Consider the following 26886-nt stretch of genomic DNA (forward strand, 5'->3'; position numbering starts at 1 on the left):
GAGAGGACAATAACAAGCAGTTTTCTCCCTTGGTATCTTTAAAGGCATTACTATTAAAGCACAAACTTGTTCTGGGAGCAATTAGCATCTGAGCTGTTCTCCAGGAAAAGAGGCTGACATAGGTAAGTGGTACTGAGCTGGTACACTGCAGGCAGGGTACACCTTAATTACAGAAGGGTATGAAAAAGGCAGTCTGCTTTTGCTGTATTAGGAGCAGCACATGGCTGCCCATACTCAATATTTACTTCAAGGTGGGAGAGCATTTGTGTTCCATGGGAAGAGGCCTTCAAAGAATTCCTCGTGCTGGCTTTTTGCCCATGTAATCCTCTCAGGACTGGCACCCCCCCACAGCTAAGGTAACTTTTCAGCTGAAATCCTCCTGGCATGGCCTATGCTGTTTGGATTCTGAGTGTACCCATTATTTCAGCAGTTTCCAAGTTTTACACATCAGTAGCACCTGGGAACTGCCCCCACCACTTAAAGGGAGGCTGCAAGACACCAGCTGCTCTTGCACACCAAGCTACTGAGAGCACCTTCTAAAACTGCACAGCAGAAATCTGCTCATATTTTGACTTCTAACATAACAGAAAAAAGCAGTATTCTATATTCTGTGAAGAAGAATTATATATTTTTTTAAACTCCTACCATAATCTTAAGACATGCTGCTGACTTCCAAGCAGTGGAAAGCCACAGTGGGCTCACCCCACAGTCCCAAGGGAAGACCCCTGCCTGCCACAGCACCCTGCAGGTGGTGGCTCTTGGGGAGGGGGCCCAGCAGGGGCCAAAGGGAAGGACACATTCACTTCTCTGAAGGCAGAGGGAGGGACTGGGACTGCTGAACCAACTCCTCAGTCCCATCACTTGCTAACACAGAGCCTCATTCCCTCTGCCAGGGGCAATACTCCACGGGCTCCCCAGCACCCAGCCAAGCAACTTTTAACAGTCACAAAGCTGCAGCTTTGCAAGGAGACAGATAATGATCTCACTAACCCAAAGAGGATAACAAACTCCATTGCTCTGAGGTAATGAAAAACTGGGCCAAATCCTGGCTAACTGCTGCAAGAGCCATTTGGTCCTGGCATTTTTGTGAAATGAAAGACAGAAAGTGCAAAATGCATACAATCTTACTGATGGATTTAGCTTCAGTCTTGAGAGAAGTAGTGGGAGTCACAGCTGTATCAGATCTAAGGTACAACTACCTCAGCTGCCACAAACAGCTTTCATTCTCTCTTAATTATCTTAATTCTCTCCAAATTACACCCTGCTTCTCTTTGCATGAGAGTACAGATGAACACCCCTGGACCCTCCAAATGTACCCTGACAATATGACCTTATCAAACACCTCAAGGACGTTTGGGGATATCTGTTGCTGGCATTAGCACACAATGACATTTAGAGACAAGAAATTTGGAAAGTTTGGTTTAAAACTATTTTTTTTCAATACAGTAAGGACAAAGTTCCTGGATTTCAGTTTAGATGAGTATCATTTTGCAACAGTGAAATAAATTTGCCACATCCTACTCCTTTGAACACAGCTGACTAAATAGCTGTTAATCTGCTGCAAATTTATACAGGATTCATGCTTGTTACACACCATTTAAGATGAGAGAAGCTAAAGAACACTTGTTGGGAGCTATATAATCCCACTTAGAAAAAAATCTCAAAAAACCCAGACAAACAAGCAAACAAAATGAAAACAGGGAGAACAGGAACTTCCTACTGCATCATCTTTTGACACACAGTCCCAACACAGGCAGATATAAACATATGAGACCTATCTGCAATATACTGCTATGAGATGAACATGAACAGTATCATTTGGCAGGTCCAATTTCAATGTAGGGGTTTTTTATAGGTCTCTGAATGAGAGAAGAACATGAAGGAAATCCACCATAACTGTTGTCTTTTCCTTGAGAAATAACAGGCCAAAACACTTGCATAGCTCTCAAGGAAATTCTTCCCCTCTGTTCACTTATGCACAACCCAAAATATATCTTTACAGAGAAACTCAGAGAGAGGTGCTGAAGCTGAGCTGATTGGAAGTGTACCCACTCTCTCTTTAGGAAATCACTTGCAGCTATACCTGTAAACTTTCCAGTAGCTGAACAGCTGACTGGGAGACTAAGGAAAGGAGAAATTATGACAAATTCATTAGAAAGCCTCCGTGACATCATCCCTTTTTTCAGCACACAGCATGAGTTTGAAATCCCAATATTTAAAATATTGACCAAACCAGAGTTGAGATAGGATACAAGAGGACAGTGGAGAGAAACTCTCAGATGAGTCAATTCATTCCAAGATTTTGCAGGACACCACTAAAGCAGAGAAGCTGCTCACAAGTCTACTTAACTTCTCTCAAATGAATGCAGCACTACTCTTCACTCCCCTTTGTCCCCAAAGAAAAAGGAAGTGAATAAAACATGCAAGGAAACTTCTGCAAATTTGAGGATTCTTTACTAACCATATTAGTTAACATCCTGTTCAAGTTGGCAAAACATTTAAGCTGCTGTTATTGTTCTCAGTGTTTTCCACAGCAGAGTAAATAAGACATTTGGAGCTAAGTCTGTGGCCCACTCTCAAACTGCTAACATCTCTGTCTGGATATAAAATGACAACTTCCACTGGTAACCCAAATGGGTTTGACCACTTCATCTGATAAGAAATGTATCCCTAGAATCTAAAGCCATGGCCTAAACTTCAGCTGTGATACCTGATTTACTTCCACCTCTCAGAAAGAGACAGTCCCTTCCCACCCCAGGATACCTGCCTGGTCTCTATTCCTACATCTGAGCAGCCCCCAGGAGTCTAGAATATTTTAAAACTTGTGTTCTGAAGTATAAAAACTTGGCTTTGTCCCTCCTCATCTATCTCAAGGTCGGAAGTGAGCAGTTTTCTACAGAAAATTGATTCAAAAGTGAACGTGGCTTTCAGTATAACTGAAAGAAATAACACATATAAGCATACACTTAATTTCTACCTTCATTATACTTTAAGCAATGCATCTATGCCCTCCCTAACCCAAAAAATATTAAGGCACCTTGAAAGAATAGAAAATTTTTAGAGTCACCTGGCACTTCTGCTGACAGTCTTCACAAGGAGGCAAAGGGTGTGCAGGGCAGGCAATGTGCAGCCTGGCAGGGCAGGACAAGGAAGTGGCATTCTGGGGCTGAAGGCATCACATCAGCCACTAACCTGCTGCAGCTGGCAGCTCTACCAGCTGCAGCTTATGATGTCCCTTTCACTTCTTTCTCCTCCAAGTGTGAAATTATCTCCCTCATTCTCACATGTGCATTCTCCCCTATTAACTTCACCAACAAACATCGATGTTCTTACACTTTTTTTAGTACTAAAATAAGTCTCATTACTGTATATTTCTAGCTCTACATCATCCCCAGACAAGTACTTTATTAGGTACTCTGTGTTTTAATACCACTTTAATAATGCCACTGGGTATAACAATCTCTGTGCAGTCCTTCCTTGCCAGTTTCAATTCACAAAGGCTTGGCTCCAAAGTGAGGTCCATAAAAAAGATGTAGCAGGCTTGTTGAAACAAATAACAAAACAGTCAGAAGCTTTCCCCAGAGAAAGGACAAGCAGAAGACAAGGGTAGAAATATTTATACAGTCACTAAGGGACATTGGAAATGTGTGTTCTGAAAAACCTTTGGTATGCAAGTACCATAGACTTTGCTGTCTCCCAGAGATCAGCGAGAACGGAAATCAATGATCCTGCCTTGTTAAAAAACACAAATCAAAGCACCAGTGACTTTGTAAAATCCCTTCTGTCACTTTGACCTTCTGGTGCCAGGTATCTCCATGAATTCATTACCATTCATTGTAATGTCTAATGAGGAACTTGGCAGCACAACAGTATTTTAGAGCATGACTCTGGCAGCAGAGATCCTAACAAAAGCTGGGAAGCTGAGTACACAAAAAGAAGACATGGGAAGCTCAGGGGTGGGTGCTTGCTCTGCCTTGAGAGCTGCACCCTCTCTTACAAACACAAGTCTCTGCTGCTGCTGTCCAGCTGTAAGACAAGTCACCATCTGCCCCTACTGTTTCCTGAGAAGAGTTTGGTTCTCTTCTTGTCTAGGCAGTCATGTTGGGAGATACTGTTGGGACAGCCCCTGCTGTCCCAACTGCACATTCTCCACGTGGATCAGAATATTTAATACAGTTTGATATCACACATGTGGGAAGCAACAGCAGGTCAGCCCTCTCAGAAAATCTCTTGTAAGAAAGAAGTGGTGTGTGGGGGTGCTACTAACCTGAGTCTCCAAGCTGGTGTAAGGACTAGGAGGTTCCATCTACAAAAAGAGCAGACAGAAACAGCCATTACTCTGCAATACTGGAAAAGAAGGAGCTTTGAGCCATTATTGGTCCAAAGTAGCAAGAGAAGGAACACACACACCTGCCTGAACAAAGATGACAGGTTTAAAAAAAATATTTTTGAGATCATCCTTTCCCTGGCATCCTACTATTGCACAGAAATTAAAGGATCTCTACAATATTTGGATGAGTGAATAAAGTTGCAGTAACCAAAGTGTATCAGACAGATTTGCTACAGAAAAACTCTCGGTCACCCACAGGCCTTGAACCTTTTGTTATCAAATCACAGTCCTCTGTTACATTTCTTGGATTATAACTGACTGGTGCTCCTGAAACTTCAAGGCATTAGAGCATTTTCAGAAAGTTCATCAGGACCTGATGGCTGGCAGTAGTTTTGGCAAATTTTTTCCAACAGCTGCAGTTATGCCACGGTTGTTTTTATTTTCCATTAATGTTTTATCCTGATTAAAGACTCTCTCCAGCTCTGTACATTATATATGGAACTGCATCGTGCAGTCTGGCATCTTCCTTGGTACTGAAATCTGGACTCCTAGCTTGGCTTGGCCAGTCAATTCAAACCTCTTTAATGAGTTTCTAAACACAAATGCACAAAAAAAATGTCTATTTAGCTTGTTAATTAAGAGGTTAGAAAGAGATAACATTCTTACAGGTGACTCTGTCACTAGTGTTCTGGGATTAGTGCTCAAGCAAAATCTTCAAAAGAACATCTTTTAAAGTATAAAGGACATCTAAAACCTCAGTCCTGCTGGTCCAGGTAAGTACTCCACAAGGTCTCACTTTCTACAACATCCCATTAAATTAAAAAGTCTAACAGAGTGGAACCAGGCCAATGATGCTTTCTCTTTAATCCATCACATTTATGGAAATCAGACAGCTTCAGTTCAGTAAATTCCTGTCTGCCAGATTGTTGGGCTCCTGAGACTAATTTTGAGTTCTGATACCCCCAAGGCCACTGTGATTCTCACTTTGGCCAAACCACAGAACAGAATGAAAAAAAAATAATAATCTGGCTTTCCTCTGAGAAATTATATTCCTCTTAATTATGCCTATAAGGCAGCTTTTGCTTTAGCATTCACTGTAAAAATAGTAATGAAGAAACAAACTATCAACCCAGGAAAAAAGTCAAAAAGAAATTGTCCCTGAAACCTGTACTACAACTTTCCTCCATTCAGAAAGTCATGGGCCAGGCAGCACACTGTGCCTGGGTGGAAAAGTCCATGATCACCTCTGTCACACAACTAACTCAAACCCAATCTTTCCTCAGTGTGTTCTAACACCAGAGAACCAGTATCATAGACATGTAGGAGATATTACTTGACAATGGGCAAAATGATAACAAGACTGGAGGGCAACCAAGAAATCTCAGTGAAATTCAAATATGTCATCAGCTAAGCTAGGGGAAAAAAATCAAACAAAGGTGAGAGGAATCTTGACCTTGGATAGCTTCACTTTTCTAGAAACAAATTATGTCAACACTCACAGCTTTTCTCTCATAGACTTAGCAGGGATAAACTCAGCCATTTTGCAGCTGGACTCGAAGTGATGCTAGCTTGATCACAACACGAATTACATTGTCCCACTCCTGTTTGTATCATAGCAGGAAGATCACAATGCCGGCAGGTGTGTGTGGCAGAGAGAATACAAAGTGTCTTTAAATAGAAAGAGCAAACTACTTCTGTAACAAAGAATGGCCCAGCTGCACAGACTCCCCTTTGGGAGATCATCTGGATTTTCTCAGTAGCTGCCAATTTGACTTCAGACAAAAGCTTTTTCAGCGTGTACTGTTCACTTCCAAATGACATTATTTCTATAAGAGGAAGCAGCTACTGTACGTATAAAACATCCTGGAAAGTTCAGGGGATTCCTGTCATAGATAAGGCTTAAAGACTATTTTAAAGTTTGACAAAGTTCAGTGCTTGATAAACAAAACAGATTTCTTACAGTAATTATTAATTTCAAGAGCCTTCTTGACTAACTAAAAATAAGATTTTGAATAGCATTATTTCACCATGGGGAATATGGTGCACCAGCATGGGCCTACTACACAGTGATGCTACAGATTTTCCTGTTTATTTTACTCCTCCTCATTTTGGCTATAGTTACTTGGATTAACTTGTACATTATGCTGGGCAACTGCACTGTACCACTGCAGGGGGACCTGTGTGCCCCCATCATTAGGAACACACATGACTCACATGGCATGGTGTTTGCTGCTGAATTACCTTAGAAAAAATGCAGGACATGAAAAAATGGAGACGAAGAAAGAACCAGTGGTTGGGGACAGGGTAAGGAAGCAAGCAGCAGTAACAAATGCCAGCATCAACACCAAATACTTCTTCCCATGAAACCACAGTTTCTTAGGAAGACACAAACCATCCACCTAAACCTGACATTTCACACGTCCTCTCCAACAGCTCTGCTGCCTGCAAAGCAGGACCACATAAGAGCAGCTCCCTGTGTGGGCAGTGCTGTTTTTACAAACTGCACTTGAGCACTACAGTTATCCCAAGGCACTGTGGCTTTGTCTCTTCTGCTGACTCATTTTATGACCTAGGGGTTTGTTACCCTGCCAGCCTGTGGTTTCTATCCTACGCTCAAATTTGGCTCAAAGCCTTTGTATAGTCACAGCAGCAACAACAACAAAACGAAACAAAATCAAACAAAAAAATAAAAGCAGGGTTGAAAGGGACCTCCTAGACTGCCATTTCCCCACATTTCTTCCCATCTCACCACTCGTGAGGGGGAACCTCCCAGACATGACAAGGACAGAAGTGGCAGGAGCACCCCAGGGCACCAACACCAGGAGCTTCCTTGCAGACAGAGGGGGTGCAGTATGGCCCTACAACAAAACCCCACAGCTTATTACAGGAAGTGCTCAGTAACCTTAATTATAACCCTTAGGTGTAAGTCCCATTACCAGTCACCTCTACACCACCAGTTAACTCATACACAATGACTTATTTGGGGAAGGGAGACTGGCAGCACCAGTACCACTAGCCTGGCCAGGAGCTGCAAGTAACTGGGCAACTTCTTTCAGGCATAAACCACATTTCAGCACAAAATGCAAATGTGTAAAAAGGTGAGGAATACCAGGATAATGGATCAATACAGCCAGGTTGTTTAGAGATGGCAAAGTGTATCAGATGATCCTGAAAAAGATGTTTTCCTCTCTTCTCCATGCATCAGCTCCTCTCTGAAAGCTCCACAGCTCCTTGCTGTTGTGAGACACAGTTTCATGACCACTTCCCCAGCATCTCCTGCCATGGAAGCCTCAAAGAGGACACCCCAGGAGGCAGAGCCAAGGTATGATTTTGAGTATAACTACATTCAGGCACATGGATTTGTAGTGATAGAAAGGCAAAACAGAAAAACAAAGATACGCATGTCCTTATGCAGCATTTTCACAGCTTTAATAGAGCTGTATTTATAGAGTGCCCAAGTATTATAAAAAGCTGCATAAAAATGAGCACATGGAAGGAGACACTAATTCATTTCAGTGTATGACCACAGCATTTAAAGGAAAAAGAACTGTCCTGGCTGACAACTGCTCCAGTTGTCATCTCGTGCAAGAACAATCCCAAACTGCTCTGCCTGAATATTGTCTGAAACAGGACACAGTGTGGAAAATAAGCAGGAAGGCAGTGACAGAATTCAAGATGCAGGATCACTTAAATTTTCCAGACAAATAAGTTACCAGAAAAAAAATTAAAGCCCGCACTAAGGAATATATCCAAAACTTAAATGAACAGCTGAGGAGGACACTTCAGTCATGACAAGCTTCTCAGCTGAGTCAGGCACTGCTGTGGTGTCAACAGAAGTCAGCCAGCTGGCTGAGGAGCTGCACATCTTGCTTGCAGCTATCACAGGTAATCAAGATGGAAATCTGCATCAAAGCACTTGGAAAAGAAAGATTTGGTGGTAGGCCAGCTTAAGTGATGTCTGCACAATGCCAGCAACAATAGAAGAAAGAAAACACATTTTCACCAGCACTGCACAGAGAAAAAGACACCCATGTAATCTCTGGTCTCACAGCAGAGCAATGCATGGCTGTACAGTGACAGCCACACTGGAGTCACTGAAGGCTCTGAGCAGGAGGTTCAGCTCTACACCATCCTGCACCCTTCTGCAGTCACATAAATGCTTATGGAAAGGGGGCAGAGCCTGGCACTGAGCCTGGGTCACACATGCCTTGAGTGTTTCCATCCTGCTATTCTCACCTGCAGGATCTTTCAGAAGGCCAGGAAGTGGCCTAGGTCTTGAAGGAGGGAAAGGGAAAAACAAAACAAAACAAAACCAATGACAAGGGGAAGTCAGCCTCATTAAGGAAATCCAGCTAAAAATCTTGAGTGTAATAGAATGAGCAGCATAAAGTACAGCTTTAAACAAAATAAAGCCTGCCAGACAAATTTAATTGCTTTATTTGTTCTTTGATAGAGTTACTGAGTAGATTAAAGGAACACAGCAGAAGTTCTGGGATTTTAGGTTTTGGATTTTAGGACAGCATCTTATATTGTGTTTCATGAAATCCTAATTGAAAAATTAATTCAAAAAGACTTGGGAAGGATCAGTGCACAGCACTGGAATAGAGAATGGGCTGCACGAATGTAAACAAATGATAATGATAAATGGCAGTGTATTGAGTTGAGAGGAGGTTTGTTCAGCAAATGTATTAATGACCTGGAACAGGGATTAGAGAGCACACTAAGGAAACCTGAAGATTACATTGAAGAGAGATTGTGTATGATGGACACAATCCTGCCACGAGGTGAAAAGGACACATCCAGCATCAGGATAGTGGCACCAGCTCCTTGGCAGGCAGAGCAGACACTGAATTGGCCACAGCCACTCATCATCTCCATTGTCCCTCTCACAAAGACACAGGCACTGTACAACATCTCCTCACCCACCACCAGCCACCTGTAAATAACCTCAACTTGCTTGTTTCCTGAGCCAGGATGCATGGCAGGAATTCAGTCCTTGGTAGATGTCAGGTATGTGGCAGCTCACTGACAGCAGGAAGGGTTAAAACCCCTATTCAGGCACAACCAGAAAGCACAGTATCCCACCACTACAAATAACACAGTATCTTAAATTGCACCAAGATTTACTCCATTCTCCTGGTATGGCTTAAACTTTATAAATCAGTTTAGCACCAGACACTTCCTCTGTGTAAAAAAGGAGCAAAATCCACCTCCCTCCCCCCCCCCCCCGCCACTGCCAAACCAAACCCAGGTCTTCCTGGGAAATTTCTAAGCATGGAATTTGGTAATGCTGATCTTTAAATGATTAAATAACGTTTTTTATTATTTTTTAGTACAGCTACTGATTTTCAGACTTTGTGGGTCTGAAAAGGCTCTGAGTTTAATCAATATGCTATGGGAAAAGATAAAGAAGATGCAGGTAGAACAGCAATTTTGGCTCCTTTATGCAGTTCTCATGCCTGAACTAAAACATATTTTTCCCAAGTAACAGAACCTGTTCATAATTTTTATTAGCAGCCTGGATGCAGATCAGAGTTTCGTCACTTGTTAAGTCGGAAAAACTCTCATTAGCATCTGTGTGTGCAGGCAGCCCATAAGAACACCTCATTAACTCATTAAAGAGGATTCTCACAGAGATTATCTTAGTCAATCCTTCATTTAACTACCAATCCATTCATGTGATGCCATTAAGCCCCTCATAAACAGCCAAATACTTAGTAATGCACTGTAAGAGTTGGGTTTTGTATCACTATGGTAGTACAGACCACACTACTATCACTATACACTAGTATACATTGCTACTGTATTAATGCTGCATTAGTGTGAAAATTAACACAGTTTAAAATTATCATTAATTTTCAACACATGGGAAGCATGCCCATGTGATAACTGACTGGCTGAAGCCAAGATGGTTGTACTAAAATGGGAAATTCCAGTAATTTCAAAGCATTCTTGAAGAAGTCCTGTTCCACATCACACATTTAAAAGGCAAGAAACAGGCACAGGCAAACAAAAGGGCTACAGGAATATCCAGTGCAAAGTGCAGTAATCCAGTAAATATCCAGTGCAGTTCACAGCTGCTCACTCTTTGACTGGGGAAGCAGTCAGCAAAGATCTTTTCATCCCCATCCTTAATTTCCACATTGTCCTTCTTTTTCTTGCTTCCCCCTCAACTTTCTTGTGAACCACTGCTGTCAAACCAACTGCAATTTATTTTCTATAAACTGCCTCTTCACAAACAGCACAGCTGCTTCTGCCAAAACCTCCCTCTCTCTTCTGGAACAGGTTTCCAGGACTGCTTTGGCTCACTACAGTCATGAGGATGGGTGAAAGACACCATTCCAGGAGATCAGGGATAAACAGCAATTGTCATCTAGACACGAGATGGCCCCACAGCAGCTCCAGTTTGCACTTCCCTTCAGATGCTGCATCCAGGTGATGACTGCTCATGTAAGAACATGAACTAAGAGTCTCACAGTTCCTGCCAAAGCATCTCCAGTCACTGCACCATCCAATACTGCTTCCACACATGTCAGTGTCAGGAGATTTGGCCCATCTAAATTCCTGGCTTTAATGGAGATGCTCAATTTTATTTCCACGCTAAATAATTCATAGAACATTAATTTAGTCCCACTTACACAAATGAACCATGTTTTTAAGACCCTGATTTGCTGGCTTCTGTGTCTTTAGTGCCCCTTTATGCACAGCCACAAGCAGTGTTCATACCTTCAATTATAACTTAATGCTCTCGTTAAAAAGGATTCAAAAACTCTATATTTAAATTCACTTAGAACCACTCCACTAAGCCTGCAAACTGCTCAGCTCTCACCAAGCAACTGCACAGAGAAGAGGCAGAGCAGCTACTCCAGAAACAAAGTAACCTCTGTGTAACTTTGGCTAAACTGTGCAATTGGAGGGTTAACACCGCAGCTTTCTGGACCTGGAGGAGAGCAGAACCCCCTGCCCACTGCCCTCAGCTGAGCTGCTTGGTCCCAGGCAGTCGCCTGGAAGTGAAGCTGTACAGTAAGTGGCTTTCCAGATTTCAGGATGTCAGACAAAAGATGCTATTAATGGCAACTGGGTCTGGAGGGGGAAAAAAACCCTGAATGTGAAGTTTCAAGTGACTGCACATTGATGAAGTGGAGTAAATAGCAAGAAAGAGTTGCCCACAGTAAAGGATTTTGTGAAAGGGAACTCCACAGCTTGAAAATATCACAAGCACCCTAGGAATCTGGAGAATGAGACAGGAGAAACTGTGGGGAGACTGAAGTTAAAGACTGCACACTGCACGGTTCATTTTCCTGGTAATTCCTTTTATTCATTGCTATAATCAACTTGACATGCAAAGCTGTTCCAAATTTACTGACAGCTTTTCAGCTGACATCTAGTTCTCAAGGTATTTTTTTTAAACTTAAATAGCTAATTATTCATTGCCTTAAACCAGGATATATAACAATGTCAGGAAATCATCTGTTCAAGTTATATCAAAAAGCCTTCTGGGATTAGTTCACCTCTTTTGTATGCTGCAGAAAACACTCACGTGTAAACAATTAAATCATTTGAAATCTGCCTACACTTTTAGCATCTCTCAAAGCAGCCTGAAAAACCATATAAGCAAGTACATTATTGCTGCATCCAGGATCCAGTGCTGAAAGGTTTCCCTCCATAATACCTGATTTGGGAGAGACTGAAGGCTGAATTTATGGGCTAATACAGGCTCTCTGTAAATCCTGTAATAGCACAATCTGAGTAAGTTCAATAGCTGCTTAAGTAGATCAGAGCTACAATATTCTCAAGCTATGATGAGAGCAAATGACATGCCATGAGGACATCAACATATCTTGACACAGAGACACTACCTCCATGTAGCAGAGATTCACGTCTGATTCAAAACCAGACTTTTAATTTAGTTCAGTCTTTGGTCTGTCTGAAACTACAGGAATAAAGTACCCTCCTTTAGAATGCAAAGCTCTTGCAAAATATCCACGTCACAAGAGACAGCCAGACATTGCTGGAATGGAAGCACTTAAAACTGCCTTTAGATTTCTGTTTGAAATGTAACCTATTTCTCTTTCAGCTCTATTGATTTGACTGCAATTTTAAGGGCTGTATCTTTGTGGAATAATACAAACACAATATAAACAGAACATTCCCTAGGAAAAAACTCCTTTTTAAGTCTCTCCTGGGCTGAGCAGTCCAGCAGTTAAGTTACCAAGGCTGGACAGTGCTCCTTTGCACACACAATTATAACTGTGCAGCATGCAGGGTCACAGCTCCCATGATCACCTCTGACAGCAAACAGCAGTATTCCACTACCCACAGGGTTTCTTAGTTTTGAAGATTTGCTTGTGCAAATATTCTATCAATTGCTAAGAACTGGACTTTCTACTCTACTTCTCTGAATGAAAAATCTGTACTGTATTGAGACGAAAGGCCAGCTTGCTGTTACCACTTCACCACTAACTCTGTGATTTCATAGCTTGAGTAGTTTGATAAATATTTTAGCTCAATCATCTTAATCACTGCAGCCATACACCTTTTATGCTATAATTGCTGACTCAGTAAAGAAAAGAAAACAAAATAAATTCCATTTTCTTCCTTATGGAATGAAAGGCAACTAGGTCCTTGTGAAACTACAACTTCCTTTCAATTCATGGAAGAAAACACATGGCATTCATAACAGCATACAGATGGCTGGGATGCAAACAGCACATCATTGTTTCAGAGAGGAACTCCTTTGTAGCCAAGAAATCCACTGAGATGGTATCACTGAACACGAAGGCACAAAGCCCTCACTTCTCTGCCACTTAGAATGCCTTTTGGACACAAAAATGGACCCTGCACACTTTCTGCCAGCAAGTCAGTGCTGTTATCTTGGGCAGTAAATTACTACAGTGAATGAAAAACATGATGGTACAGCAAGAATGAGTTACACAACTTCTAGTTCCCATCTTAGCTGCACAAAAAACTCTGACTACCAGAGAGCAAAGATTTGAAGAACTAGGTGAGTTAGGCTTTTAAGATGAGTACTGTCACAGGTGCCATTTTAGATCTACATGTACAACAATTTACTCTCTGCTATGATGCAAAATTTCCACTGTGTAATAAGCACTGCACAGAACAACTGTGGTATGCTCACAGAGAAAAAAGCAGGTTTGTACTGGGGTTTTTGGCCGAGGTTTTTTTTTGGTTGGTTGGTTTTGGTTTTTTTTACTGTCATGGGAACTGTGAATTTCCTTTAAAACACAACTGAAGTTAGTTAGGAGGAGTATGAACACAGATGCAACACCTTCCTGGCAGCCTGGTTCAGGAGAAAAATCACTTAAACAAACAAACAAACAAACCCCAAAAAACCCCAAATCTGAGAAACATGTACTTCAGTTTTTGACACAATACATTACAGTAAGCAACCACAGAAACTGTAAACTATTGGAAGCTGCAGCCAGATTCTCAGGAAAGCCCAAGGAAGAGTTTCTTACCTGCTGGAACAAACACAGCACTTCCAGAGATGAGTGTGTGAGTGTGGACTGATTAGCCAGGCTTAGCAAAAATAAATATCAAATAGCTAGACATAACAACATCTCCATTTTTGAAGATACCATCACTGATAAAAAGCATAAATAAACACTGTTGCTCTGTCAGAGACAGATAATTTACTGAACATTATACTGCTAATGGCAATACTATCCACTAAATAAGTGCTTCAGAAAAAAAAAAAGTAAGCATCAAAGGAAGGTATTTCTCATTCTAACTATTTTGCAACTGGCAGGTTACTGCCAGGCTTGCAAAGTTTTACTTGGTTCTTAGAATACAGATCTACACATAGCTGGACAGGATGAAAGAATATCACTGATGAAGAGGAAAACATACCATGAAGTCAGGTTTGACACATGGAGTTGATGAATACATCACTGAAATGCACTGCAGAAAAGAGGCAGCATTATTGTTCCTGAACACTCAAATGCATACATTGAAGCCCTGCTGTGCTGCAACAGTACTCCCTGAAAGCCCAAAATGCCTCTTTAATATTAAGGAAGTGCCAATGCTTTGCTCCATCTATATCCACTGACACAGAACTCTCAGTTTCAGAGCACTACTCTACAGGAACTGCTCATTCCTGTCTACATCCTTTCTACTACCTGAGAGCACACTGTGATGCTTTTCTAACCAATGCTCTCAGAAAACCTGCTATGGACTGGATAATTTTCCTTCTTATTCTGCACCAGGACAGCTTTGAGAACCTTTCTCTGAGTTCACCAGAACAGATTGTGTGTATCTTCAAAAGCCCTGCTAAGGCCATAACACAGACTTGAGCTTGATTGCCAATGAAAAACCAGAAGTGCCATTTTAACAAAGCTCTACATGCAATTGCACAATTGGCCACCTACTCAGGAGCCAAGAGGACGTTTTGTAATGCTTAACACTTTATAAATACCTTTAACTACTCAGCAACTTGGCTTTTAGCATTAACTTCTCCAATATCCACTTTCTTACTGCATGGGATGTAGGAGCAATTAGGATGTTCTTGTCTTTCCCGTGTACATCCTGGGATGAAAACGATGGCATATAAATCAGATTTTTACTGAACAGGGAGATTATTGTATTACTTTACAGCAATCTATTCCAAATTCCTTCCAATTTAAACCCAAGTGTGCCAGCTGACGGTGTCTAAGAAAAAAGTATCAGGCAATGAATAAACTCCAATGGCAGTTCTGCTCACTGCTACACAGGTCTTGAAGTCAAAGCAAATCCCTTCCTCCTGCACAATCAGTCCTTGTTAATAGCAAGGCAGAGATCTCCGAGAGCAAACACTCGCTGTGCCGGCATCCTATAACACTTGGCACCACTGCTCTAACTTTGTTATTTCCCCAAGGAGCAACAATTTTCTTTGTGCAACAGCAAGGCAGTGTGTCTTTCCAAATTCGCCTTACAGCCAAGTTTTACACGTTGGTGAAAGCAGCCATTGAGCCTGCCTGCCAACACACAGCCCGGGCTCAGGCTGCATCCCAGGGAAGCAGGGGCAGAGAGAGGGCTCCTTGTGAAACTGCACTCACCTGCGAGAGCCCAGGGAGACAGGGGAACACTTGGGATTATTAAAATTAAAAAGTGAGTTGGCCAAATTAAATGAATAATGATGATGAGGTTTTAAATACAGCAGTTTTGGAAGTTATGAAGCCTCTCTCGTTCTTTTTCTTGGATGAAAAATTAGCTCACTAACCCCACACAGTAAGGCCTGCTGAGACTGAACCTTGAAATCAGGACTTGTACTGAGATCCAACCTTCAGCTGCTCAAATTGTACCTGAGACAGAGCTACACCTCAAGACAGAGCTACACCTCAAGACATGCCACGTTCTCTCACTATATTTACACACCACTTTGCCTACAGTTCTTGCAAAACACTAGCCAAAAGTTCTTTTGGCTATGCTTTATTCACAACTGGTGTATTTGCTTTTCAATTTTTAGAGGGCTATGAACAGTATTTTCAAAATAGTTTCTAATGGACACAGAGATACCAACAGCCAAGCCCATTCAAGTTCACAATATAAAACTGTATATATATATATATATATATATTCCACATGTACCAGACCTAAAATTTTATAGTATAGTTAAATATCTGTGAGCTGTGATACTAGACACCACTAGAATTTCATCCAGGTAATGGATTGCTAGTAGCAAATGCACCTGACAGACTTGTGTTATTGGTTTGGCTTTTTTATTCTGCTAACTACTTAAATAACTGACCTTCCCAGTTGCCTGCAGATAGCATGGTTGTATCTCAAAGTATCCTGCCCAGATATTCAGCTAAGTTCAAAGTTTATAAATGTAAACATTTAAGTGAAAGTTTCAAGACCCCCTGTAATAAATCCTCTGTTAGCAGGAAGTCACTTTAGTGGCAGTACTATTTCATTTCTAAGTAAATCAACCATAAATCTCTACTCATGCTTCAAACTGAACAAAACTTCACCATCTGGGTAACACTATACTCACTAAAGGACGCCACTTTCAAGACTGGTGAAGAAAAATATATTTTTCTGGGGGAAAAAAAAAGTTCAAAGTGCCAACACAAATTTTTGCTGTTGCCCCATGGCACAGGAACCTGCCTCAGACTCCCTTGGTCTCTGTTCCAGCCATGAATCCTGACATTTGATTTTGTATTCTTACATGCCCTCACAAAATAAAAATGTACTTCCAACACATGATTGCAGATCAGCCCAGAAACAGGACTGTTGCAAAAAACCAAACCAAACAAACATTCACACAGCATCTCAAAGCTCAGGACAAGTTCTGCAGCAAGAACAAATTACAAAGAGCAGTGGAAGGCAACCAGAACCATTCTGAGCTGCTCATGAGTGGTGCTGGGACACAGACAGGAGTGGTTCCTCCTGCAGTGATGCAGGAGGAACATGGTGTGGGGCACTCAGCACTGTTCTGCTGCTCAGCTCCCAAAGGGACCCAAGGGCAAACCCAGCCCAGTCAGCAGCCTGAGAGACCCCCATATTGCTTTGTCTAGTGCTTAAAGCATTTAATCAGATGCAAAAGAGAAAACAGTGATATTAGGCATGCTACATAATTTACATGTCTGCTTAACTGTCAGGTGTGAATATCAGAAACAGCAGAAGTCTGATGCACACCACCAGGGAATACTCTGAAAGAAAAAATTGGTAAAAAGGATCTCCAGTTAAAAAAAAAAAAAGGAAAGCCCTCCTACACTTATAATATTAAACACAGAAGCTCCTCAGTCTGCCCCATAAAAAAATAACAGGGCTAAGCTGATTACTCACAAGGCTACCAATTAGCACATCCTTATTCATATCCTCCCAGGAACAGACAACTGCTGGATGCCAGTGGTACCACTTGTCACAGATGAATGGCCACACCACAGCCATCTTAACCATGGAGCCAGCTCAAGGTCACACAGATGCTCCTTAGAACCTTTTATATAAAAATTGTCACCGAGAACAATTTGTGTAGCTCACAAGATTATACAAACTGCATGCCTATGAATCAGTAAACAACTAAGATAAGCAATTTTATTAATAACTCCAACCTACACCAAGTGCTTAGCAGGAGAGGACTTGTTTGGTATTTTTGGAGGATGTATGGAAATATTTCTGCCTGACATACTCTTTTATGTCACAGAGGCAACACAGCACTGTCTGTAGAGCTTAATTTATGCCCACTACATAAACCATGGCCAGCTGTGATTTGAATTAAATGAAAAACCCTTATTGCAACAATGGAATCACTTCACACACTGAAGTTGTACTTCCACATTCAGAGTTACCATGTTTATTTAAAATGAAAGGGGGGGTTAAGTCAACCATGTGCAGGCAGCTGAGTTAAAACCATGAGGAGCTGAGTTGCTCCCACAAAACAGGTTTGTCCTCCTTGCAGCTCTCACTATCAGACTCTCCTCTGGGAGAGCTCCAGCTATGGGCTAGGGCTGCCTCACCTGTCCCACTGACAGCAGCCAGGCTGGGACACAGGGCACCACAATCCTGAAAATGAAAGGGGACTTGGTTTTGGTTAAGAATGAGGCATGCACACACATAACATCAGCTGCTGACAGTGACTCTTGCAGGAAGCCAGACCCCCTGACACTTGGCCACACCCTTGGGTCACAATTCTAGCAGCCAGTAGCACCAACACATTTTTTTATTCATGGTGAATACCTGGGAATTTTTCCAAACTGCTGGATCTGCAATGGCTAAAGGCACTGTCAGCTGTGGATGGTGGGGAGAGATACACTTTGTCTTTGATGAAAAGAAAGCATGGATCCAGAGAGCAGATTCAGGTAGTCAAGAGGTCTTGATTTCTTATTCTGGATCCGCCACCACCCCTTTGTGAGGCCTCAGGCACACCTTTCTGTGGCAGCTTCCTCATCAGATGTGGCAACATACTCATGTACATGTGCAAGGCATTACACTTGGGCTGACAGCAAAGAAAAGGAGGAGTCCTAATTTTGCCCTTGTGTTTACTGAAAGCTTTGGATTCAACGAAGCAAAGAAAAGTCTGACTGCTCCCACAATCTCAGAAGTACTTACTTCTACTATTGCTGATATTGCACACTCTCTTGAAAGCAGGAAAAGTAAAAGAAGAAAAACCAATCAAATACTGATCTGTCATTTTACCAGATTTCCAGCATTATCGTGAAGTGGATTACTAGATACTAATTCAACTTAAATCAATTTTATGGCAAAAATTTGAGATATTTCAAACTCATGCTATAGCCCAACCTCAGAAAAATATCATGGTACAAAGAGGAGGTACCTCCTTCCCCTGAGGGCTCTCTTCCTTTCAGAGATCAAAGGCTCACCACGAAAACAGGTGTGACAGCATTTCAAAAAAGGCTGCAACCCTGTTTACTTCTCAAATTGTAATCTGCAGTCTGAAACAGAGCAACTGAAACGATGAAAATTATTTTTGTTATCATATCTGCATTTATCTTCTTTTTCAAAATCATGTATTATGGCTTTACCCTAAAGGGATGACACCTGAAATTAATATAAATGTAACTCCACAACAGTCTATTACATATAAATGTGGGAGCATAAAAGTAAGTAATAAAAAACTTAATTCCTACCTATAACTTGGGAGTAAATTTGGCTGTATTAATCCAAGTTAGTTTTCAGCCAGCCCATTCTCTCTACCTTATTAAGCTGCATCCTATTAGGAGAGAATTGTGGAGATGAACCAAGTTAAATCACTACTACCCATCAAACATCTACCAGCACCAGCATTCTGTGGCTCAGAACAACAAATGTGTCTCAAACATCTGTACAAAAAACCACAAACACACCCACTGCTTCTGAGGGTGTTTCCTCATGCATGCTCATTCAGCACCTCACAACAGCTGCAGGGGAGCTGCAAATCCTCACCTCGCCACAGAAGACACCACATGGGCTGCTTAACTTAACACCTACTACAGTCCTAACCAGGTAAATCAGGTGCTGACCCCAGATCCCATGTACAACAGCATTATCTGAGTAAACAAGTAATAGAACGGGGGTTTTTCATTATTACTTTATTTACTTAAATGCCATTTTTGTAGAATGAAGCAATAAGACTTCTTGCAGGTAATGCTGGCGAGATACTAAGGGGGAAAAAGTGTGAGAAACTGGGGGATCCAAGCATGGCTTAAGGGAGAAGCAACTGGTGATCCCAGTCACTGAAGGACACACAGTTGAGATTTTCAAAAGGACCCAACTTCACTCAAAATTAATAGTATCCGTATGCCTAAGTGTCACACACTCTCCAAAATTACAGGTGTTAAATACTCATCTGGGACCCGACTAAAAAGTGACAAATGCCCTCTGGATGGTGCCAGAGATCTTCAGCCTTTACTGAAGTTCTTGAAAACCATGGGTAGCTGGCATCCATACAAACTGGATTCCCCCAAAATCCCAAAGCTCAGCTTGGGAAGAGTCCTTGCTTTAAATCTAATTAACTCTACTGCCTGGCATCACATTTGAATGAATATCATCTGGAAGCAACAGATGAGAGAGAAAAATTTTAAAAAGTATTTGCATTTTATAGGTAATATTGGTTCAATAAAACCAGCAGAGTTGGTCCTAATTGTGCTGGTGTAACCACTGAACTTTAAAAGAAAGTAGTCAGTCAAAATTAATTCCATTTCACAGGATTCAAAATTCCTGGGAAAAAAACCCAACCTGTTCAGTCAACAGAGGACATATCATCACAATAAGCAGATATCTAATGCTATAGGCCTCATCATCAGCAAATGCAAATTATTTTCAGCACTACACAAACTATGTAGATCATCCCAGCAATTATTTATGCAAAGCTGCAAGCCTGCTGAACATACACCAAGGATGATCTGCTGAGCTGGCTTCAGCCACTACAGGAATTTAAAACAGACATCAACCATCAGCAAAACCAAACACACACAGCAACCCTGCTCGTGTTTACAGGAGCAGGAGGCAGATTTATACAGCACTCTGGCTGTATACAACACCGGCCTCACTGCAACACACATCTGTACAACGATAAAAAGTATCCTCCAAACGATGTAGCCCAGCACAGTGACACAAGTTAAATACAGCCACGAGTGAGCTGGGAGCAGAGACCCATGAATAACTGCATTGATTGCAGTAAAGAAAACCTGAACGTATCTGCAGTGGAGACATTTCCTGATGAAATTCTTTCCATTTGGCAAAACCACAGACATTGTCTTATGCCCTTCCACACAGTGAAACAATAAAATAAGATTTCAGACACAACTATTAGAGCTGAAGTATGTATCAGCTCGACTATTGTTTGAAGACATGGACAGAAAATGGATCTTCCAGCTCACACCAAGTCTGATGCTTTGAAGTTAACATTAATTCTTATTATGAAACAGAAGTTGAAAAATTTAAATGTAACTCTACGAAAAAAAATTCTTATCCGCATATAGTTACTATTAGGCACCATATATTCAGCCTATGTTGTAACTAATGGTTTAGAATGAAAGAGGACAACAGTGCTAGAAGGGTAGAAAGAGAGAATTGCCTCTTCTGGTCTCCAGTTATTTTAAATCTTACACTGGATTTTCACACATGCCAGGTGTGCTGTTCTCCATGCAACAGCATTTTCCAATGTCAACTGCTCCGTTGATAATTACTCTGATGTTCTGTGCTGAGTATCTAAGGTATATGTGAAGAACAGAAGAACAAACGTGGCAGCACTGGGCAGCCCCACAACCACGAGGTTCTGTGCCCATGGTGAAGCACCACGAGGAAACAGGAACTGTGGCTGTGCCCCAGAGGAGGGTTCTGTGAGCAGGCAGCAGCAGCCAGGCTGAGGCACCTCACAGAAACCCTCACCAGGAAATGCTGCAGCACACGTGCTGCTGGGATTTACATGGGCTGGGGGAGAAATTAAAAAAAAAAAAAAAGGGCTAGAGGATGAGGAACAGTGATACCATCCAGGCAGCAATTAGGAGAACAGAGAACAGGACAGAGATATGAGAAAATCATGTAAGATAGAAAGTTTAAAAGAGGAAAGCTGAGAAGGATTTTGATAGGATGCACAAAAATGAGCTCATATTCTTGAACATCTACCTGTTTTGAAGGGGCTCCCAGAGCATAGCAAAGCACTGAACACTGATGTCACCTTCATGACAGACACTTCAGCAAAAATAAAATCTCCCTCTTCCCCGACGCTTAAGCTGTGCCCTGAAACTTAATCCTCTGATGTTTGCTTTTCTGCTCGTCTCCTTCCATCAATCATTTCGAGTGCAAAGAAACATGTAGTCCTCGCTGTTTCCAACACAGTTTTCATTAAAGATACCCCTGCTACCTTATCCAAAGGATTAGAATTTCAAAATTTGCAGCTGTGTGACACCTAAAATTCCCTTTGAAGAAAAAACAGACCTAGAAACAGGTAACTAACATCCAATAACCTATATTGCAGCTTTGTCATAAATGTCTGCAGGGAATCCTCTGCATAACATCTACAATCCCTTTGCTCAAGACTTTCAGCCATGCATGAATTGGATTCCCAGTGAAAAACGATGAGCAAACCATCCCTTTCTCAACAGGCAGGTGAAATGGCAGTATTCCAGCACATAACAGCTCCCCTACACCCAGTATAACTCCTGATTTGTCATTTACTCACATTTAAGTGTTCATCTTCTTGTTAGCCAAGTAACTGTATGGAAGGCTACTGTTATACAAACCTGTACAGTGCAAATTACAGATTTTAAGCAAGTAAGCCATGTTGGAAGTATTTCCAACCAACCCAGTAAAGAGTAAGAGCAGTACATCCTAATTTCAGCCTCGGGACCACCACCCTAGATACAGGCCTGCTGCAACTGAGAAATTGATACCAACACACTAATAGTCAGTAATTAACTCAGAAACTGTTTGCAGTGTTCAGAGTATGACTGCAGCCAAATACAAACAAAACCTGCAGGTGTGCAGGATGTACAACCTGTCTACCTTGGATGAGACTAGCAAAACTTCTAAGATGCTTCCTAAATGCAAAGATGTAGCTGAAGCCAGAGGCTAACAATGTATTTATCTAAGTCCAGCTAATTTATTTTTGCCATCACTTATGCCTAGAATATTTTGGCAGAAAGAAGCAAATTTATTTATTTTTTAACAATTCTCTTCTCTCCACTCCTACAAAAGCACAGCAGACACTGTGTAACATCCCTTTTTCCCTGCAGCACGTGCTCCAAGAACACTCCCTGCATAGCTGCTGCTGCCTGATGTCACATGAAGCTGCCTCCTGATCCTGATGCAGTGTGGTGCTGGTAGGCACTGGCTGCTGGAACTCCCAGGCAGCCCCATTCCCAGGCAGCCCCATTCCCAGTCCCACACCATCCCGCAGAGGCTGGCAGTGGGCTGGTTCAGAGCCCATTAGCAAGGTCTGTCCAAGGCAGATCCATGTGGCTGGAATACTGATGGGCTCTCCACGACTCTTCTGCAGTGCTGGGTTCTGCAGTGATACAATTCTGACAGTATTTGGGGTTGGGTGGTTTTGAGATGCTGCAAGTGAGCCCATGTTTATCATTTTTATTTTACAGGATGACTGAAGCATCACATCCCAAGCAGCACCTGCAAAAAAATGGCCAAATGCAAATGAAGCCACCACTCATGAGAGAGTCCCCAGAGGAAGAAGAGCTGTGTTCTACAGAAGCCCACAAAACATAATACTGAAGTAAAACCTACCAGAATTTTCTCCCTGACAGAATCCACACACAGCCTCTTGCTCTACAGAGAAACAGAACTGGCATTTTTGTTTGGAAACACTCTATTACTCTGCCTCCTGAAGACTTTGAAATCATGCACATACTTATTTATTCTATGCAGGCATGTGAACCTTTGCATTTGGGTGTTAAAGGAAAGATTTATCCTTGAAGTAAAAATCAATCACATTAATAAAGTGACTCCTCCAAACTCCTGCAGGTTCACTCCAAAGAGAGCACTAATTTTTTTTTTAACTTCGAATGAGTTAGATAAAGCATCTGCTTGGGGCTTTGTCTGTACGAATTAAATGTTTATGTGAGATCCCTGAGAATTTTATGGAGCAGCATTTAACAGAGAAATAATGTTCCAAACCAATTTTTCCTGGAATCAGTATTCAAAACCACAGCACTTCTCAGAAGTTGGTATTGTAGCAACAGCTTCAGAGCTCCCAAACCTGTTCTCTTCCAAACTAGAAACATTTAGCAAATCAATAAAAACTTATGATTTTTAATACAAAAGGATAAATGGCAGCTGGAATCTGACATGTCGATGAATAATCAGAAAGCTAAAGGAAGAACAGCTTGGCAGAAAATGTTATAAATAATTAATTTTCTCACAGCCTAATAGACCTCTAAGATTCAAGGTTTAAAAGGTTTACCATCCCTGCAGTTCAAGGACCGGTTTAACTATCATAGGCAATTTCCAACATGACTGCATTTCTGGCAACAGCAAATGGCAACATGTCTCAGTCAATGTTTGTAAATCAGCCTGCTGGGAGACAAAAAGGGCTCACTGAATCGAAATTTCTAGTAGACAGTATATTGGAGAATAGTTCTATGAAAATGGATACAAATGGGATGACACAGAGCTTTGAAGTGACAGAAGAACACCAGAAAGCATAACTTCAGGAAACAACAAAGCTGTAAAAGTCTTTCAGCCAAGTTACAAAACAAACCCCAAAACAGCAGAAATTCCGATAAAAAGGAAACAGTTTGCTTCTAATGATAACTTTATAAAAGTCCTAAGATCAATTACACGTTAGAAAAGCAAAATAAGTATTTGAAAGAGCCATTTTGCTGGACAATTTAGATGCAGGGAGGACTAGGGGAAAAAGCTAGAGCTATACATTTTTTTCTGTAATACCCTTCACTTTCCTACAGTTAAAAAGATATTTATGCACAAACCTGCCTTCAAATCAGAAACACATACACTTGTCCTCTCTTAGCTTGTTTACTTTGCCTTTTTTACAATACAGACTGATCATTACATCTAAACACAAAAGCCCCTGAATGCCCCTGCTGTGAGTGGGGCCTCTCTGTGCCAAATATAATGGTAAAATAACATTCCTGCTTCAAAGACAACTTACAAGATCCACAGAGACAAAAGACTAAATGAAGAAAGAAACAGAGGCACAGAGGCTACCAAAGGCCACAAAAAAGGTCAGCAAGAGTAAAACTCCAGTCCTGTCCCCCTGTATCCAGCATTACCCCTGCAGAGTCAAGAGGTCTCTCAGCATCATCTGATCCTTTCTCCTACTCCCAGGAATGAAGTGTAACATCCTCTGAACTCAGGAGGAGACACAGGACAATGAGAGAAGCTGCTCTTGCACTGTTCAGAACAAAAGTCATGAGTATATAGACTTCTTCACAAAGCTGAAGTGTAAAGTTCACTTCTCAGCAGGAATTAAGCACAAAAGATCACTATTTAATTTGACCAAGGTGAAGTTACTACAGAGGTACTGGACAACTTCACTAAAGGGCCTGAACTGCAACTTGTTACATAATTTTGAAATTATTCCTAGAACTCAGAAATTAATGGTTTAGTAAATTATTACTTCAGTAAACAACAAAAAAAAAAATCAGGCTATGAATTAATTTGAAATTATAAAACTAGAGTCTTCATGTAGTAGTAGTTTATCTTTGGTTGTTCTGTCATGAATAGTGATGGATTCAGTATATATTCTTACCCTAAGATACAACACTGAAAATACCACTCTACAGAAAATATACAACTTTAAAATGACAGCAAGAACTATTAAATCATTGACTATTAAATACAGTGGTAGTTTCTGAAAAGCTGCCAGATGACAAAGATAAACTAACAAAGTCAGCACCTCACTTGCAATTTCATCTTGTATTTCTCCAAGTTTACTACAGGACTAAATTTGGGGTATAAAATAACATGTTTGTCTAACTGCAATCACATTTTACTTTCTATGAGAATACTCTGAGGCCTCTGCATGCTATATTTTGCTATTATATCTGCCCTTTCAATTTTTCCAAGATAGAGAGATGCCAACAGGCAACTGGAAATACAGGCTCATAAAAAATACACAACTAAGAGTTACCTTGTGCAGCAGTTCCTGTGTGGTTTTAACTGGCATCATGTCTCCACATCCAAAGTGATACTTCTCATTAGTCATTAATTTAGCTAAGGTTATCAAGTTCTGCCATCCTGCACCAGGTATCCTCAACTGTAACATGTTCTAAGCATTTCTTACAAAGAGGATCCTTCATCTCTTCTTTGTGGTGACATCATCTGCCTCATACAGAGAATCAACACATATGTAGAGGGAAAACACTTCTTGAGATGTCTTAAAAGAAGAGGGGGAAAAAAGGAAAGTCAATAACGAAAGATAAGTTATTTCTTTGACAAAGAGGCTTTTTTTAATACTTTTTTTTTTTTTTTTACAGCTATCATCTTGGTGATGCAAGGAATTGTTGGTTTGTATTAGAGGAACCACTCCTTAAGAATGAAGGAACAACTCCACTCCAACACTTTTGAAACAGAAGTCAGAAGTAGCCCCAACAAAAAAGATATTTTTTTCTGTTTGGTCTACTGGGATTTTGCTGGGCAAGAACACAAGACAAAGTCAAACCTGTTTTCCTCCCTTCCTGAGCTTCTACAATCCTAGATTTTAGCCTGGATTTTAAGCAGACACCTAGCAATCCCTTGCATCCAGCAACTGGATCAGGAGGGCAGCAGGCTGGCAACCCCCAGGTTCTGGCTGTGGGCAATGGGAACATAACAGGGGACAGGAATTCAAGGTCCAAGACCCAGAGAGGGGGAAAGGAGCAAGACCCTGCCCTTGAGTCCCTACAGTCAGAATATCAGGCAATCTTTCAGGCAATGCCTGATCATGGCAGGATGTTGGTCCTGACAAGTAAGTTTCTCCAGCAGTGTCCTGTCAGCAGCTCCACTGAAATCATAATACATTGCAGATTCATAATTCTTCACCACTTTATCATCTATTTTGCTGATAACTTCTGGCAGATTAGCAAGCCTTCATTTTCCTTTGCAGAAGCAGAACTGTTTACATTTCAAACTCCTGATAACACATAAACAAACACTGGTGGGGAAAAGACAAATTGGCAAGAGATGGGCAGGACCCCACTGACAACCTCAATAAACAAGAAAACTGCAAATAAGTAACAAGATATTACACTTCCATTCTGTTAAAAAGGTCACCAGATTATCAGAATTTGTTTTAGATAAAGACAGGCTACTTTCCTTTCCAAATCAGCCTTTTATTGTGCTTTTCCTGTTCCAGCTAGGCAGAATTCCTGCCTAGGATGCACTTTTTCATGTTGCAAAAATGAAACAAGATTTCATTGGTAGTTTTTGCTACAACCACCACCAAGAAAAGCTACAAGAACAAACAAGTAACAGGCAGACACCATTTCTCTTCTAAGACAGCAAGAAAATGTAAGTGCCTCAAAAAAAAAAAAAAAAAAAAAAAAAAAAAAAAAAAAAAGTTTGCTTTGCGCAGCTTTAACCTGAAATCAAATAATCAAATGTGACAAGAGCTTTTGGATGTGCTGCAGGACTAATAGCAACAATTTTGTTAGAATCAAAAA

General features: G+C 41.2%; 1 protein-coding gene across 4 annotated transcripts in view; it reads right to left on the reverse strand.

Annotated features, from left to right (window-relative positions):
* Positions 1-26886, reverse strand: part of XYLT1 (xylosyltransferase 1) — a 161969-nt gene that overhangs the window by 119396 nt on the left and 15687 nt on the right. For 2 of the 4 annotated variants that reach the window (XM_071760415.1, XM_071760414.1), the window contains exon 2: positions 4268-4306. The exons of the other annotated variants lie outside the window; for them this stretch is intronic. In XM_071760415.1, coding sequence (XP_071616516.1) covers positions 4268-4306 — 39 coding nt within the window. The remainder of the gene's footprint in view (positions 1-4267; positions 4307-26886) is intronic. 4 annotated transcript variants of the gene reach the window in all.

Source organism: Heliangelus exortis, chromosome 17, assembly GCF_036169615.1.
Source record: "Heliangelus exortis chromosome 17, bHelExo1.hap1, whole genome shotgun sequence".
In the NCBI taxonomy this organism is placed as follows: domain Eukaryota; kingdom Metazoa; phylum Chordata; class Aves; order Apodiformes; family Trochilidae; genus Heliangelus; species Heliangelus exortis.